This window comes from Geotrypetes seraphini, chromosome 9, assembly GCF_902459505.1.
Source record: "Geotrypetes seraphini chromosome 9, aGeoSer1.1, whole genome shotgun sequence".
Lineage (NCBI taxonomy): Eukaryota > Metazoa > Chordata > Amphibia > Gymnophiona > Dermophiidae > Geotrypetes > Geotrypetes seraphini.
The window spans coordinates 67,276,604-67,293,726 of NC_047092.1; the positions used below are offsets into that span (position 1 = coordinate 67,276,604).

At 44.4% G+C, this 17,123-nt stretch overlaps 1 protein-coding gene across 5 annotated transcripts in view; it reads right to left on the bottom strand.

The window, feature by feature from the left end:
• The window catches only part of SCAF11 (SR-related CTD associated factor 11), a 543,954-nt gene that overhangs the window by 162,039 nt on the left and 364,792 nt on the right, over positions 1-17,123 (bottom strand). For all 5 annotated transcript variants that reach the window (XM_033958790.1, XM_033958787.1, XM_033958788.1 and 2 more), the window contains one exon: positions 14,379-14,480. In XM_033958790.1, coding sequence (XP_033814681.1) covers positions 14,379-14,480 — 102 coding nt within the window. The remainder of the gene's footprint in view (positions 1-14,378; positions 14,481-17,123) is intronic.

Sequence of the window (17,123 nt, forward strand, 5' to 3'; positions counted from 1 at the left end):
ACTTCCATAGAGTGACAACTCGCTGTTGAGGTTTAAAATAATTGAGGACTGAGATATTTTGCAACTGACACCACTGTGAGTGTTTAAAGCAGTCTGTTAAAATGCCAACGTTTCACAGCACTAAGCCATTTCTTCAGGGCTAATATGACCTTGCTTGAATCTTCACAGAGCCGTAAAAGTAATTAATCTGTGTCACTTTCTATCCTATTGTTTTTACAGGATAGCATTCATTAGAAATGTTCACTTACTGACAGCGTTGTGCTAACAATCTTACCAGTGTCCTGCATGCTGAACCTCAGTGTCTCAGTTTTCAAAAGAAGAACAGCCAACCACACCTCTCCTATGTCAGCAACAGGGGAACTGCTAGCCTCTCCTCACTGGATGACAGGCTCAGTCATTCTACAGTGGGCATGTTAATCCTACTAGCAGTGAAACAGAGAAAAATATTCTTTTTTTTTTTCTATTTATCTTTCTTAGGTTTATTATTATATATAAATAAATGAGAGAGGAGAAGACAATGGACTAATAAAAATAAAACCAATCCAGACTTGTGTTTAATCCTTTTGGACTAGCAGTATCTAGTTCAAAAATCCAGCATTGCTCTCTCTGCTGGAGGTATAACACTCTATTTCCTCCACATGGTACCTGTCGTATGTGGTCTAAAACACAATACTTCAACTGGAAAAAATCATGTTTCAAATCCAAGTAGTGCTGCACTATAGGGGCTTGTCGAAATAGCCTTTTAAGTGCACTCTTGTGTTCATTCAAACGTAATCTCAGCTGCCTGGAAATCTGACCAACATACACTTTAGAACAAGGACAAACAATGCAGTAAACTACAAAGCTGGTCTCACAGGTGGTCCTATGTTTAAACACATACTTTTTTTGGTTCAATGGATTTATGAATTCAGATGTTATGGTCATAATGGCACAGTTTTTACAGTGTCCACAGGCAGTATGCAACAGTGAAATAATGCTCTCCGGGTTACTGTCATGTAATACTGCTGGACTCAGTTCTTCTTTCAAATTACTGCCTCTTCTATAAGCTAATCTTAATTCATGATTTTTAAAAGGAGGAAGCATTGTAACCAGGGACCAGTGTTTGTGTAGAATCTTGCTCAATTGGTGTGATTTTGGATCAAACTTCACTACACATGTGTTTGATGCCACTGGCTCAGTTTTTCTACCAGTCATCGCAATCGGGCTTGAGTTTAAACACTCACAGTGGTTTCAGTTGCAAAATATCTCAGTCCTCAATTATTTTAAACCTCAATAGCGAGTTGCCACTTTATGGAAGTTTTTTAGCCAATGATGTGGAGGTGGTGGTTTGAGCTTGAGCTCTGCCAATAAAACCTGAGGCTTTTTCTTCCATTTGAGCAGACTCTCAGCTACTTTTAAGTGGAGTTTTTTGCACTACTTTATTTATATTTCTCCACTTCACCGTTTGCAATATTGACAAAGAAGATAGCCATTCCTGTAGAGGACACAGAAAAGAAATGGGTACGGAGAAAATCCCTGAGTAAACAAGTCTAATCTGCTCTTATTAATAAACCTCATAACAATAATCAAACAGGTTTTGTAAACATAATAAACGATAAAACACTAAAAACAAGGAGACTCAGCCTGCACTAACAGTATGGAGGCACAATAGCAAGAGATCCCCTGGAACAAAGTACACAATATTTGCAAATGCTAATCTTGGATGTTATTGAGGTAGAATTTTATAAGCTATTATCAGAACAGTTAAGTCCTTTTCTTAGGAATTATTATTCTCAGGTAATACAGGATGAACATTTTCCTGTTGAAGCGAATGAGGCTTTGATTACTTTGATTTTGAAGCCTGGTAAAGACAATACGGCTCCTGAGTCCTATCGTCCTATTTCTTTATTAAATGTGGATATTAAAATTCTCTCTAAAATATTAGCTGAAAGATTAGCAATTCTTCTCCCGAACATCATTGCTTCAACACAGGTGGGCTTTGTAAAGGGCAGACAGGCGGTACTTAATGTCCGCAAGGCGCTCTTATCGTTGGCTCATACACAATTTCATGATACCCCGATGATATTACTTAGTTTGGATGCCGCGCAGGCCTTTGATCAAGTTGATTGGACGTTTCTATTTGAAGTGTTGAACTTTATTGGAATTTCGGGTTGGTACGCGTCAGCGGTACGTACGTTATACTCAACACCGAAGGCGAGAATACTTGTAAATGACATTATTACTGAACCTATACTAATTGAAAGAGGTACCCGTCAGGGGTGTCCCTTATCCCCTTTATTATTTTTGCTTTACTTAGAACCATTTCTTCGCACAGTGTCTCTGGACTCTGATATTGTAGGGGTGGACTTTGGGGATCACTCTTTAAAAGTGTTAGCCTATGCAGATGACATTTTATTTATGCTCACTAACCCACATCATTCTGTTGAAAAACTTTTGCAGGCGCTTAATGAATATAGATTTTACTCAGGTTTCACTTTGAATTACCAGAAGTCTGTTGCATTAGCCAGTCCAGTGACACTGCAGCAATCTTGGAGGGGACACTTTCCTTTTACATGGGCAGTGTCCTCGATTCGTTACTTGGGTGTTTGGATCCCTAGAGATCTTAGGACTCTTTATGATAGCAATATTTCCTCATTGTTACATGACACCTTACATAGTTTACAAAACTGGTTCACTTTTCCTCTCACAGTAGCGGGAAGGGTAGCTCTTTTCAATATGGTGATATTTCCCAAATGGTTATATCGTTTTCAGGTCCTGCCTCTGCTCTTATCTTATACACATAATGCTCGATTAACTAAAGGTTTACGACGCTTCCTTTGGGCTGGTAAACGATCCCGAATGTCATTCCTTAGGATGTGTTTACCTAAGGATAGGGGGGGTTATGGTTTATTGAATGTGCGTTGGTACTCTATGGCATGCCAGATGAGACACATTAATGATTGGTTTAAGGGGACATCTGATTTCACTGCAACGTCACTGGAGTTGTCTTTGTTGGCTCCATTTCATGTGAGCTATTTCTTACATGTGGCGAATCCACAAATGCGTTCTTTGGTGTCTCATTATCCAATATTTAGGGGAGGGAGGGGAAGGGAGGGAGGGGGAGTGTATTCAATATTATTTCCTGACTATGCTATTTGTTTTATTTGTTATTTGTTGAAATAAAAACATTTGAACATAACATCAAACCCCCCTCGCTAGGGAGAGAGGTATGTTTAGTCACTTGAGTCACCATGAAATCCACCTTTGGCTGACCAAACAGTTGCTGAAAGTCCAGGGCCATAGGATAAAGTTTGGACACAGTCTTTGCCTCATTTAGGGAGCCTTCTAGATTCTCCCATTGCTCAGTGACCAGCAAGTTGATGTCCAGATGCACAGGGAAAAAGTTGGTCTGAGCATTTGAGCTGCTCATGACTGTGCACTGTGAAGTGGATGGCTGCTGGGGCTCCAACTTTAACTCCCTGACCGCATCTGTAATAACATGTGGTACAGTAGCTGACTTGAAAAGCTGCCACATTGATGTTCGAGGGTAACTATTGCCTCTTGACACCAGGAAAGCTGTTGAGCCCTGGGATAAAAGTCATGGAGTCTATCCTCCAATCCTCCCAGACCTGTTCTGCTTGTTCACTTAGGATGAGCGCCAGCTTTCTTCATAACAGGGGTAGTTCTAGAAGAGGGATCTCACCCTAGTTTACTGTCGGGGCACCCTCAGGAGCTCAGCGTGTCCTGGACCCATCAAATAAGCTTTCCACAGGAGATTCACAGACTCTGGGGTAAATCCTTGAACATGTGGCCCCATAGACTCCTGCAGGACCTCAGACTGGCTTCTCTTGGGCTCTGCAGCGTCCACACAATTCCATTTTTTGCCTTCGTTGTTTGAGGTCTCCAGGAAGGATTTCCTCCTTACCACTCAGAATCCCTGCAGTTTCCGAGCCCTAGATGGTTCAGAGACTAAGTCCAAGGCTCCTGCCCCTCCCTCACATGTCCTGCGGCACGCGGATACTCCTCAACTGACCATCCAGTGCAAAACTGGCATTATATAGGGGCAGAACAGCCTGAGTCCATCCCAGTCAATTTTGAGCCAAATTGAGGGGTTTTCAGGCAGATAGAGGCTTTAGAAATAAAAAAAGATTGTTTAAAATCCCAAGAAGGCCGCCACCAGTGAATTCACTCAAAAAATGGCCTGTGGGAGCTCCCATGAAGTTTTAAAAAACTTAGGGAAAGGGATTTTGGAGAAGGGGAGCCAATGCAGGAAACAGTCCACAACTGGAGATCTTTGGGCTACAAGTCGGATAAACGCCAACTTAGGACTACACCACCACAGGTCCTTGAGGCGCGACGGGAGGAGATTAAAATGCAGCCGGCTCCCTGAAGCACAAAGGGATTCACATAAGAGCCCCACAGCCTGTGCTTAAGCCTCTGATAAATCAGAAAGCAAGCTGGTTCCCAGAGGAATGGACCCTGAGCCTCAAAGAAGCACAAAGCAGGCAAGCTCAATAGGTATACCTGGACATTACTCTGCAAGCTGCAGAGAGTTGCCCCCTCTGCAGGTATACCTTGCCCCTTCTGCAGGTATACCTGCTCAACAGATATACCTTGGGGTTGCAACCCCCCTTGCCTTGCAGAGTCTGTGTCTTCTCCCAGGCAGAGTAGCCCCCAAAATAGGGTCCTCTGGCTCCAAAGCCTCACAAAACAGAAGAAAAATACCTGAAAATAATAAAAAATGAACAGAGCAGATAAGAACACAACTTCTCAGTTTGCTTACAGAAGGAAAAACTGAAAAGGGCACTAAGTCCACTGGTGAACGAGGAGAAGCTGAAAGATGTGTTTGACACCTTTCTGCAAACAGTTCACGAGCACAGATTGATCACCAAACATATAGACTCCTGTGGTATAGTTGTACTTTTTCTTTCTGTAATTTGTGCTTTCAATAAACATTCATTGTTAAATTAAAAAAAAAAAAATAAGAGAAAGAAATTACACAGTATCTTTGGGGTACCAAAGTGGAAATGATCTATTCTAGAGTATCATTGGATATCCTTAACTAAATCCATCACTCTCCTGACCTTATTTTCAAAGACACTGCCCCTGCCCCATAGCAGCTCAAGAAGCTTTTATGATTTTATGCTCATAGGAGTCACCAGCAGCACTAATTTTGACATTTGGGCAGGCAGTCCCTGCAGCAGCCCGGTGTCCAGTGTCTGAGGAGGCCACCTTTAAAAAGATCTGGGAGCCGCGATACGTGGCCCGCGGTCACATGCCCTTTATGAGCCACAAGGAGCAGAGGGCAGGAAATTATTGCTGTGATCCACTATGGATAAGAGAAAGGCAAAGACTGTACAATCTTTGTCGTTTGTAGGGCCTATGGATTGTCATCTGCAGTCCCTATCCTCTCCGTTAATGGGTGACTAGGTAATTTTATCATCTCATTTGTCTTCCGGTGAGCCATCACCACTTCAACCTTCTTTGAACTTAATAGGACTGGTAGAACCTGCCTCTGGAGTTGGGGACGGTTATATCTTCTTCCTTACAATTTGTAACTCCAATGGCAAATACGGGACCAATTCAAAGAGATACTGGGGCTCAGGGAGAGCAGCCCTTGGCTCCTGTTCAAATGTTAACGGAGCCAAGTGTAGACTGCCTCCCTAAGCATAAAATAATTACTTTAAAGGATGTTTGGTTAGCAATTAAAAGGATAGAATCCTCATTACAGGGCACTGTTTTAAAACTGTGTCAATTTTCATCAGAAGTAGCTACTAAAGTTTTTTTTTTTTTTTTTTATTTCTTTATTGAATTTTATCAATTGTTACAACATATAACAATGTAGGCAAATTAAACAATATAAAGAAAAAAAATATTCTCAGAATTAAAACAATAGTAATCATCAAGTCCACATTATTAAGGGCTGGCTATTTCCTGCTGGAACATACCAAAGCAATAATAAGCATCAACATCTTTAACTTAAAACATTCTTAAAGTCAGGCAAAATAGCAATCATCATTTTCATCATTCCATCACAACCTCTGCACTAATAACAGGTAAAATATCTAACTTAGGTTTATCTATAAGAAAATTCTCTAAGTGAGTTGGATCCAAAAAAGTATATTTGGTATCTTGAAATACCACCAAACATTTGCAGGGAAACTTAAGAAAAAATAAAGCACCTACACCCAAGGTTTTATCCTTAAGTTGTAGGAATTGCTTCCTCCTGTATTGTGTTTGCCTAGAGACATCTGGAAAAACATTAATCTGTTGTCCACAGAACACAGCATTTTTATTCAAGAAATACAATCTTAGAATATCTTGTTTTTCCATCTCAGTCCTAAATGTGACTAGTAATGTTGCTCTTTTGGCTATATAATCCTTAGATGACTCAAGAAATTGGGAAATATTCAAGCTATCAGGAGACACTAATTGATCTTTCCCCCCTTCCTCTGAAATCTTTGTAATACTACTAGGCAAATAGTAAAGATTATCTGGGGAAAAATTTTCTAAGCCATTATATGATAATACATCTTTTAAGTACATTTTGAGTAGTTCTAAGGGTGAAAGAAAATGAGATAAAGGAAAATTCAGAAATCTGAGGTTCCTAGATCTTAAAGCATTCTCCATTTTCTCCATCTGTAGGTGTAATAGCGTATTGTCTTTAACTTGGGATACAACACATGACTGAATTACAGAAACAGATGTTTCTAATTTATCTAATTTCTTTCCCATATCTACCAATTGAGTATCATGCTCAGCCACTTTATTTGTTATTTCTGAAGAAAATTGACACAATTTGACTACTGTGCCCTGCAATGAACTTTCAATTCTATTCACTACAGTCCAGACATCTTGCAATGTAATTGTCTTATTACCCTCCTCAGGCCTAAAATTAGAGCCTGTGGGCATAGAAACAGGAGACACTGTGAAAGGTCGTTCCCCCTTTAAAGTATTTTTGGAATCCAACTCTAAAGGTAATGGGGAGGCTAAGTCCGATCCCGATTGGGAAATGGAGTCAGCCTTCTCTGGTAAAGGAGTTAGAGGTTGAGGTGGAGGCGTGGGTTCACCGGATGATAGAGAGGCAGATTGAGATCGAAAATCAGTCCTACCTTCAGATGTCATTGTTAACACAGAAAGATGACGATCCATTGGTCCAAGTACATTAGATGGTAATGAGGAAATAATTTTAGCTTTGCGCTTCCCCATTATTCTTCTTCCCAAATGCTCCTCGCTCCTCCTGGCTCCGAAGGGGCACCAAAGGGGCGTGTCCTGCCCCTTTGGCCACGCCCCTTCGGCCACGCGGCCTTAGGCACGCATCCGCGGGCCGCGTTCCGCGGCACACTCAGGATTTTAAAGGGTTGGAGGACCTCTTTCCAAGTCGGCAAATGCCGGGTGGTGGCTGCAGGGGTGCCTGACTGAAAGAATCGCCAGCAAGTTCAGTCAGCCCTCTTTCTCCGCGGCACACTCAGGATTTTAAAGGGTTGGAGGACCTCTTTCCAAGTCGGCAAATGCCGGGTGGTGGCTGCAGGGGTGCCTGACTGAAAGAATCGCCAGCAAGTTCAGTCAGCCCTCTTTCTCCGCGGCACACTCAGGATTTTAAAGGGTTGGAGGACCTCTTTCCAAGTCGGCAAATGCCGGGTGGTGGCTGCAGGGGTGCCTGACTGAAAGAATCGCCAGCAAGTTCAGTCAGCCCTCTTTCTCCGCGGCACACTCAGGATTTTAAAGGGTTGGAGGACCTCTTTCCAAGTCGGCAAATGCCGGGTGGTGGCTGCAGGGGTGCCTGACTGAAAGAATCGCCAGCAAGTTCAGTCAGCCCTCTTTCTCCGCGGCACACTCAGGATTTTAAAGGGTTGGAGGACCTCTTTCCAAGTCGGCAAATGCCGGGTGGTGGCTGCAGGGGTGCCTGACTGAAAGAATCGCCAGCAAGTTCAGTCAGCCCTCTTTCTCCGCGGCACACTCAGGATTTTAAAGGGTTGGAGGACCTCTTTCCAAGTCGGCAAATGCCGGGTGGTGGCTGCAGGGGTGCCTGACTGAAAGAATCGCCAGCAAGTTCAGTCAGCCCTCTTTCTCCGCGGCACACTCAGGATTTTAAAGGGTTGGAGGACCTCTTTCCAAGTCGGCAAATGCCGGGTGGTGGCTGCAGGGGTGCCTGACTGAAAGAATCGCCAGCAAGTTCAGTCAGCCCTCGTAGCTACTAAAGTTAATGAACAGATGATGATTTTGACTAGTAAAGTGGATAAACTAGATGGTTCAACAAAAGGTTTGCAGCAATCAGCTACTTTGAATATGAAAGATAATATGTTGCTTCATATGCAATTGGAAAAAATGGAGAATTCATTGAGAGCAGACTCTTAAATTTTCCAATTTCACATTATTTGGCCCCCTTAGAACTCCTGAAAATATATTTAAGAGATGTTTTACAATATAACCAGGAGTACTAAAGTAATTAGAGAAGGAGCTATAGACAGGCTGGTATCTCCAGATAGTTTAAACATTTCTCAATTTTTAGAGTCCTCCAAAGATGTGATTAAAAAAGAGAGCCACTTTATTGGTGATCTTTAAATCGGAAATTGAAAAGCAAAGTATTCTTAAGCTCTACTTTGAGAAAAAACAGACTTTGTTCTGTGGACAACAAATAACTGACGTGTCTATGCAGACACAAGTTAGGAGGAAACTTTTCCTACTGTCCAAGCCTAAGGTATTGGCGGTGGGAGCAAGTTTCTTCCTAAAATTCCCTTGTGTCTCAATACTTATGGAAATGATAAATATGTATTTGTGGACCCATTACAGTTGGATACTTTTTTGAAGGACAAATCTGTTTTGAAAAATTCAGATTCTAATGTTTAGGTTGTAGAGAATTAGTGACAAAAGAAAGAATTAGACCATATTTACCTGCCATTAAATTAGTAATTTTTCCTTTTTAAATTCTTTATTTAATTTTTGCTATGTGCTATGTGTTATGTGGACTGGAATTTAATTTTGTTTTATAGCTGGATTTTCTTGTAATGTGATTTCATAAATTCCTGATTTTTTGTTATTAACCTAGCAAATATCAATAAATAAATAATAATTAAAAAAAAAAGATTTCAAGCTCATAACCATAAGAACATAAGAATTGCTATACTGGAAAAGACTGAAGGTCCATCAAGTCCAGTATCCTGTTTCCAAAAGTGGCCAACCCAGGTCACAGGTACCTGGCAAGATCCCAAGGAGTAAAACAGATTTTATGCTGCTTATCCTAAGAATTTTTCCATAAGGGTGTAAAACAACTCATCTCTAATGGAAAATTTTAAGAAGTCCCCAGTATTTTCAAGACTAGTAGGAAAATTTTCAGCCATGCAGATTTGGTAAGAAACTATGTGAGACTACGTACACTCAAAGGTCCATAGTTATAGGCACCAATGGTATGGCAGGTGGGAGCTAGCTGAATCCTGTAGCTTCTTGTCCACTACCTTTCTCAGATGATTTGTAAATTTTCTTAATTCCACCCATACAGACTGAGAAAGAGGGCAAACTGGTGCTACACGTAGCTTGTTTAGGATGGCAAGCTAAATAAAACAATGCTCCTCAAATTCTTCCTGTATCTACAAATTAAAGGAACGTACTCAATTTCTTGTACAAAGCATAGGAAGGAAAGGTGCTTAATTGAAGAACAATTCTCTTCAAAACTACTATCAGAGAACTATCTTAAACACTCATATACTGAGACACTATAGAGTGTCAAGCTAGCATAGACCCATAAACTGATGTTGCCAAAGAAATAAATAAATTCATTCAGCTTTCTACACTTTCGTTATAGCTTTAAACCTTGCAGTAGCTGGCTCAGATAAATACTTTAGTACAGTATATATTGGTTGTTTTTTTTTCATCTCCAGCAACATCTAAGCTAATGGAAAGACCTACATTGAAATTAAGTGACTGATGTTCAAACCCTGGCACTACAAGTGCACTAAGTAAATGAAAGAAAAATGTTTCTTTCTAATTCTGTGTAGATAACAAGGCTGGGATAAATCTTGTATACTGTATAGCTTACCTAGCTATACAGAACAATTCAAAAGGCTTTTATATGACCCTTAGGAGATAACCACAGAGTGGTTTCACAGGGAAATTTCCAGGCATACCTGCTTCAGATCATATACAGCCTTGACATTTTCCAGGTTCTTGGAGCTGTGCCAATTCACTGTAGCCTCTACTCTAGACTCCTGCTTATTACCTTTGGGTAAGTCTTCAGAGTCATTGCTCAGAGAGACTGATACCTAATTTGACTCTAAATCTAGTCTTAAGAACTAGAACAGGGGTGCCCAATACGTTGATCGCGATCGACCAGTAGCTCAGGAAGGCAACGTGAGTCGATTGCGGAGCCCATCCCGGGCTCCGTGATAGACTCGTGTTGCCGTCCTGATCTATGGGCCGATCAGCCTTCCTCTCCAGTGTTCTCCCTAGGGCCTTTTAGCTGGGCGGTCCGCCCAGCTGTCATCTGCTGCTGCACCCAAAAAAACAGCTTGGAGATTTCAGCTCGTAGCGAACTTATGCTCCGGGCTCTAACGTGTGTGTGCCTGCTCCTCTTCTCTCCGAAACCGGAAGTTATGTCCTGGGGGGGGGGGAAGGAAAGCCGGCACGAACATGTTGAGAGACCCTGAAGCAAGCGTTCGCTACGGGCTAATGCGGGAGACAGGTTAGTGAAGCATTTGTTCTTCTTCCTGCCGGGTCCTGCCTACTTTCTGTTTCCGCGAAGGCAGGACCCGGCAGCATTTCCCCCAGTAGGTTGATCACGATCTTGGGCTGATCAGCCTTCCTCTTCCTGACGGCAGAATTGATGTCGGGGAGAGGAATGCTGGTTGGCCGAAGCAGGGAGAACTTGGGGCCTGTTATTGGTGGGGTTTGGGTCCTGATCCCCGATGGCAATGGCAGTGGCAGTGGCTTGGGGGAGGGCAGGGAGAAAGAAAGAAAAAGGGCAGGCAGGGAGACAGAAGGAAAGAAGAGAAACAGAAAAAAAAGAAAGGGAGGCAGAGAGAAAGAAAGGGCAGGGAAGAGGAAGGAAAAGTTGGGGGAAGGAATGAGGTCTGGAAGAGAGGAAGCATACAGGCTAAAAGAAGGGAAGAAAGATTGTATGCACAGTCAGAAGAAGAAAGTGCTACCAGAGACTCATGAAATCACCAGACAAGGTAGGAAAAATGATTTTATTTTCAATTTAGTGATCAAAATGTGTCTGAATTTATATCTGCTGTCTATATTTTACACTAAGGTCCCCTTTTACTAAACCGCAATAGAGGTTTTTAGCGCAGGGAGCCTATGAGTGTCGAGAGCATCGCTAGGCATTCAGCACAGCTCCCTGCGCTAAAAACTGCTATCGTGGTTTAGTAAAAAGGGAGGGGGGGTATATTTGTCTATTTTGTATGGTTGTTACTGAGGTGATAGTGCATAGAGTCATCTGCTTTGACCTCTTTGAAAAACCCTGGAATAGGAATGATAATTAACATTTTCTATGCGTACAATGTGCTTTGTGTTTTTTTTTTTTATTTTATTGTTGGTAGATCATTTTGACTTGGTCATTTAAAAAGTATCTCGCAAGCCCAAAAAGTGTGGGCACCACTGAACTAGAGGCTAAAGATGCTGTCATTGCTCCCGATCATATATTTAGCAACTTCAAAGCCAGGGTTTAATTTCACTGGCAGCTAAGGCACCAAGCTTGTCCTTTTAGGAATGAAATGCTTTGGTCAACACACTGAAAAAGATTTTATAACCATTTTGCATTTTTCCTATGAAAAATGCAACATACTTTTCTGATGGTCAGCAAGACATCTTCCATGAATATTTTAAATACCGTATTTTCACATAGATAACGCGCACCCGTGTAAAACGCGCACACGGGTATAGCACGCGAAAAACACAAATTTATGTACAGAAATTTTTATATACCGCACACACCCGTATACCGCGCATGCTGCCCGACTCTCCTTTCGCCCGCCCCGACTCTCCTCTGGCCACCCCGACTCTCCTTTCGCCCGCCCCGACTCTCCTCTCCCCCTTGAAGTCCTGTCCCCACCCTGAAAGCCTGATGCCCCCCCCCCGATGTCCGATTCACCCCCCCCCCGCAGGACCGCTCGCAGCCCCACCCCGAAGGACCGCTCGCACGCACCCGCACCCCCACCCCGAAGGACCGCTCGCACCCCCACAGCCTCTCGACCCCCCCATCATGTAGAAGCTCCTACCGGTGTCCTGCTGCTTCCTCTTGGCGGTCCAGACTCCCCGACACGATCGGGGCAAGAGGGAGCTCAAGCCCTCTTGCCCCAGCCAACCGCGGCACCCCCAACACAATCGGGGCAAAAGGAAGCCCAAGCCCTCTTGCCCCGCTGACTCCCCAACTCCCCGACAATATCGGGCCAGGAGGGAGCCCAAGTCCTCCTGGCCCTGGAGACCCCCCCCCCCCGCTAGTTGTTTGGGCCAGGAGGGAGCCCAAACCCTCCTGGCCACGGCGACCCCCTACCCCCACCCCGCACTACATTACGGGCAGGAGGGATCCCAGGCCCTCCTGCCCTCGACGCAAACCCCCCTCCCCCCAACGACCGCTCCCCCCCAAGAACCTCCGACCGCCCCCCCAGCCGACCCGCGACCCTCCTGGCCGACCCCCACGACACCCCCACCCCCCTTCCCCGTACCTTTGTGTAGTTGGCCGGACAGACGGGAGCCAAACCCGCCTGTCCGGCAGGCAGCCAACGACGGAATGAGGCCTGATTGGCCCATCCGTCCCAAAGCTCCGCCTACTGGTGGGGCCTAAAGCGCCTGGGCCAATCAGAATAGGCCCGGGAGCCTTAGGTCCCTCCTGGGGGCGGGGCCTTGGGCACATGGTCGGGTTGGGCCCATGTGCCTCAGGCCCCGCCCCCAGGTGGGACCTAAGGCTCCCGGGCCTATTCTGATTGGCCCAGGCGCCTTAGGCCCCACCAGTAGGCGGAGCTTTGGGACGGATGGGCCAATCCGGCCTCATTCCGTCGTTGGCTGCCTGCCGGACAGGCGAGTTTGACTCCCGTCTGTCCAGCCAACTACCTTCTGTCCGGCCAACTACACAAAGGTACGGGGAAGGGGGGTGGGGGTGTCGTGGGGGTCGGCCAGGAGGGTCGCGGGTCGGCTGGGGGGGCGGTCGTTGGGGGGAGGGGGGTTTGCGTCGAGGGCAGGAGGGCCTGGGATCCCTCCTGCCCGTAATATAGTGCGGGGTGGGGGTAGGGGGTCGCCGTGGCCAGGAGAGTTTGGGCTCCCTCCTGGCCCGAACAACTAGCGGGGGGGAGGGAGGGGGTCGCCAGGGCCAGGAGGACTTGGGCTCCCTCCTGGCCCGATATTGTCGGGGAGTTGGGGAGTCGGCGGGGCAAGAGGGCTTGGGCTCCCTTTTGCCCCGATCGTGTCGGGGAGTCGGGGGGGGGGGGCAAGAGGGCTTGAGCTCCCTCTTGCCCCGATCGTGTCAGGGGTGCCGCGGTTGGCTGGGGCAAGAGGGCTTGAGCTCCCTCTTGCCCCGATCGTATCGGGGGGGTGTCGCGGTTGGCTGGGGCAAGAGGGCTTGAGCTCCCTCTTGCCCCAATCGTGTCGGGTGTCGGGACCGCCAAGAGGAAGCAGCAGGACACCGTTAGGAGCTTCTACATGATGGGGGGGGTCGGGAGGCTGTGGGGGTGTGAGCGGTCCTTCAGGGTGGGGGTGTGGGTGGGAGTGCGTGCGAGCGGTCCTTTGGGGTGGGGGTGCGGGTGCGTGCGAGCGGTCCTTCGGGGTGGGGGTGCGAGCGGTCCTGCGGGGGGGGGGGGTGAATCGGACGTCGGGGGGGGGAACTATGTAAAAAAAATTTTGTACAACGCGCTCACGCGTATAACGTGCAAGGGTATGCGCGGTACGTAAAAACCACGTATAACGCGCACGTTATATGTGAGAAAATACGGTAATTTTGAAACCACTGTCTTGCTTCTTTGACAAAGTGAAGAAAACCTATCACCAAATCAAAAGAAGAAAAAAGTAAGAAAAATATTAAATAGAAACTCGCCTGACATCCTAATTCTCTCACACACACACATTCTCTCACACACATACACACACACACAAAAAAAAAGAAAAAAAGACTTGGGAACTAAAAGGAGAAAACAATAAAATTCTTCATTGAGGGAAGGATGGAAAAGGTGAACATTGAAATGAAATCAAGAAACTTGCTGAATCATATAAGACTGACCTTTAGGGGGAAAAAGAAAAGCTGAAAGGCAACAGAGGACTTTTATTATTTTCCAGACAGGTTGGAAATTTTGCTGGGTATGTAATCATATATTTCTACAACATGGTGACTCTGCTTGCATTCAGAGAAGAGAAAAGAAAACAAACAATATGCAGAAAATTCCCAGTTAGAAAGTTCTATGAAGGAAACCTACCTTTCAGTTCTCATTGGCATAGTATAGGACCATAAGGAATCTAGTTCTTGTCTCTTCTGTCTGATTATTGCACTGATGTCACTAATTTCAGCAGCATCTAAGCTAAAAGACAAAATTGTGAACCATATTAAACCACTGGATCTGAGCAGGAATAAATGTTTTCAAGAGACTTCAACTAAAATTCATATTTATCTGTATACTAATATTATAAGAACAAAGACTCACCAGATCCCACTTCAACAGATAACCTGAAAAAAACACTAGAAGCAGTGGAAAAATGGATGTTAGACCATAAATTGAAGCTGAACTCGAAAAAAACAAAATTTCTACTGCTTGAAAAGGACAAAACCCCATCCATAACAGAATTAGAAATAAATGCCACCAAATACCCTATACAGTCCGCTCGCAAACTCTTAGGAGTGACGATAGATAGATGCTGCACACTGCAGGTCAAAATCGACAAGACTACTCAAAAAGCATTTCTAACCATGCGCAATCTACGAAAAATAAGAAAATTCTTCGACAAAGAGCAATATAGGCTCATAGTCCAATCCCTAGTCCTAGTTCTAGTGGACTACTGCAATATCCTCTACCTTCCATGCCCCACAAACTTAATAAAACAATTACAGACTGTACAAAACACAACCCTCAGACTGATCTATTCACTTGGAAAATTTGACCACATCACCAATGCCTACCTAGATTCACACTGGCTACCTATACAAGCTCGAATTCAATTCAAATTATACTGTACATTATTCAAAGTAATAAACGGTACTGCACCCAACTACCTAAACAAATCACCTAAATCGGACCCTTACAACCAGACAAAGGAGAACTCAGACCCCATTTGCCTATCCCTCATTCAAAGGAATGCAACACAAGAAGATGTATGACAACCTATTAGTAACGCAGGCAGCGAAACTAGACCCCTCCATCTCTAACTTGCTGACAGCAACAAGCGACTTCAAATCATTTCGAAAAGAAATCAAAACCCTGCTATTCAAAAAATTCATCCAGATATCTTAACCCCACTTGTCCTTCCCCCTCCCCTGTAAAATTCCCCTTCAAATTTTTACTCCTCTTGTAACTCCCCTTCATAGACTCAACTATGTAACCAGCCCCCTAAATTGTAATTTCCCCGTAAATGTCCAGTTTTTCTTCTGATGTAATCCTCAAATTTCTACCCATCCCTTAAGTTTTCCCAAAGACTCAATTTATATAACTAGCTCCCTAAACTGTAATTTTTCCTTGAAATGTCCAGTTATCTTCTGATGTACCGTAATCCACCTAAAACTGCAAGGTACAGGCGGAATAGAAGTCACTAATGTAATGTAATACAGCTTAGACACCAAACTGTTTATGGCCTTTGAGGAATGAAAGCAAAGCTACTGTACTTACCTATAGCAGAACACATTCACATATATAGATGGCATCATATGATGGAGCACAATGCAGGAAAACTCCCTAGCTTCTTTCTCAGGAACTTTTGAGAGTCCCATCATACACACATATACCTTCCCTACCATTGCTGCCATACGAGGCCAGCTATTTTATTACAACAGTAAAGACAATACAACTCCAAGGAGAGGTGGGCAGAATATATGTCCTGCTATCCTCGGAGAATACCTACCACAGCTGAAAAACTTTGGGCAGACTGGATGGACCATTCGGGTCTTTATCTGCCGTCATCTACTATGTTACTTTGCTTTCTCAGAGGACAAGCAGGAAAACTAATTCATACATATCCTGAACTCTGAGGACTTTTGAGGGGAGGAATGCTAGCCTAGTGCTTAACACTTAGTAAGCCTGGTTCCAAAAGAGAGGTTGTAGAGGCTCAGCATTAAAGATAGTTTTTCACAGCAACCTGTGAACTACTGTCTGGGAAAGATAAATTTGGGTTTCAGTAGGTTATACTATTGTAGTTCTCTTTTTTAGCTCAGCAAAATCAGTTAGGCAATAGTGTGGCCTTTAGAGTCTCTGTTAGGATTTACTACAAAACAGTGTTTTAGCCTAGATTACTACAAAACAGTGTTTTAGGTTGCATTTCAGGGCATAATATCAGATTAGGGCACACATATCTGTTAAGGAAAAACTCTGGTGTCAATTTAATTGCCTCTCGCCCTCCCCAAGGCAGAACTTTTTGATTTATAGGCTCTTCAGTCAAACACGAACAGGGCATTACTTTGGAAAGGATTTTTCTGCTCTTTCTTTATTCTTCCAGGTGTAAGTAATTCTGCACCACAGTATGGCTGTGAAAGCACAGTTACTTACCGTAACAGGTGTTATCCAGGGACAGCAGGCAGATATTCTTAACGCATGGGTGATGTCACCGACGGAGCCCCGGTACGGACACTTTTAACTAGAAAGTTCTAGTTGGCCGCACCGCGCATGCGCGAGTGCCTTCCCGCCCGACGGAGGAGTGCATAGTCCCCACTTAAGATAAGCCAGCTAAGAAGCCAACCCGGGGAGGAGGGTGGGACGTAAGAATATCTGCCTGCTGTCCCTGGATAACACCTGTTAGGGTAAGTAACTGTGCTTTATCCCAGGACAAGCAGGCAGCATATTCTTAACGCATGGGTGACCTCTAAGCTAACAGAGAGGGAGGAGGGATGGTTGGCCATTAGGAAAATAAATTATGTAACACAGATTGGCCGAAGTGTCCATCCCGTCTGGAGAAGGTATCCAGACAGTAGTGAGTAGTGAACGTGTGAACTGAGGACCAAGTGGCAGCCTTGCAGATTT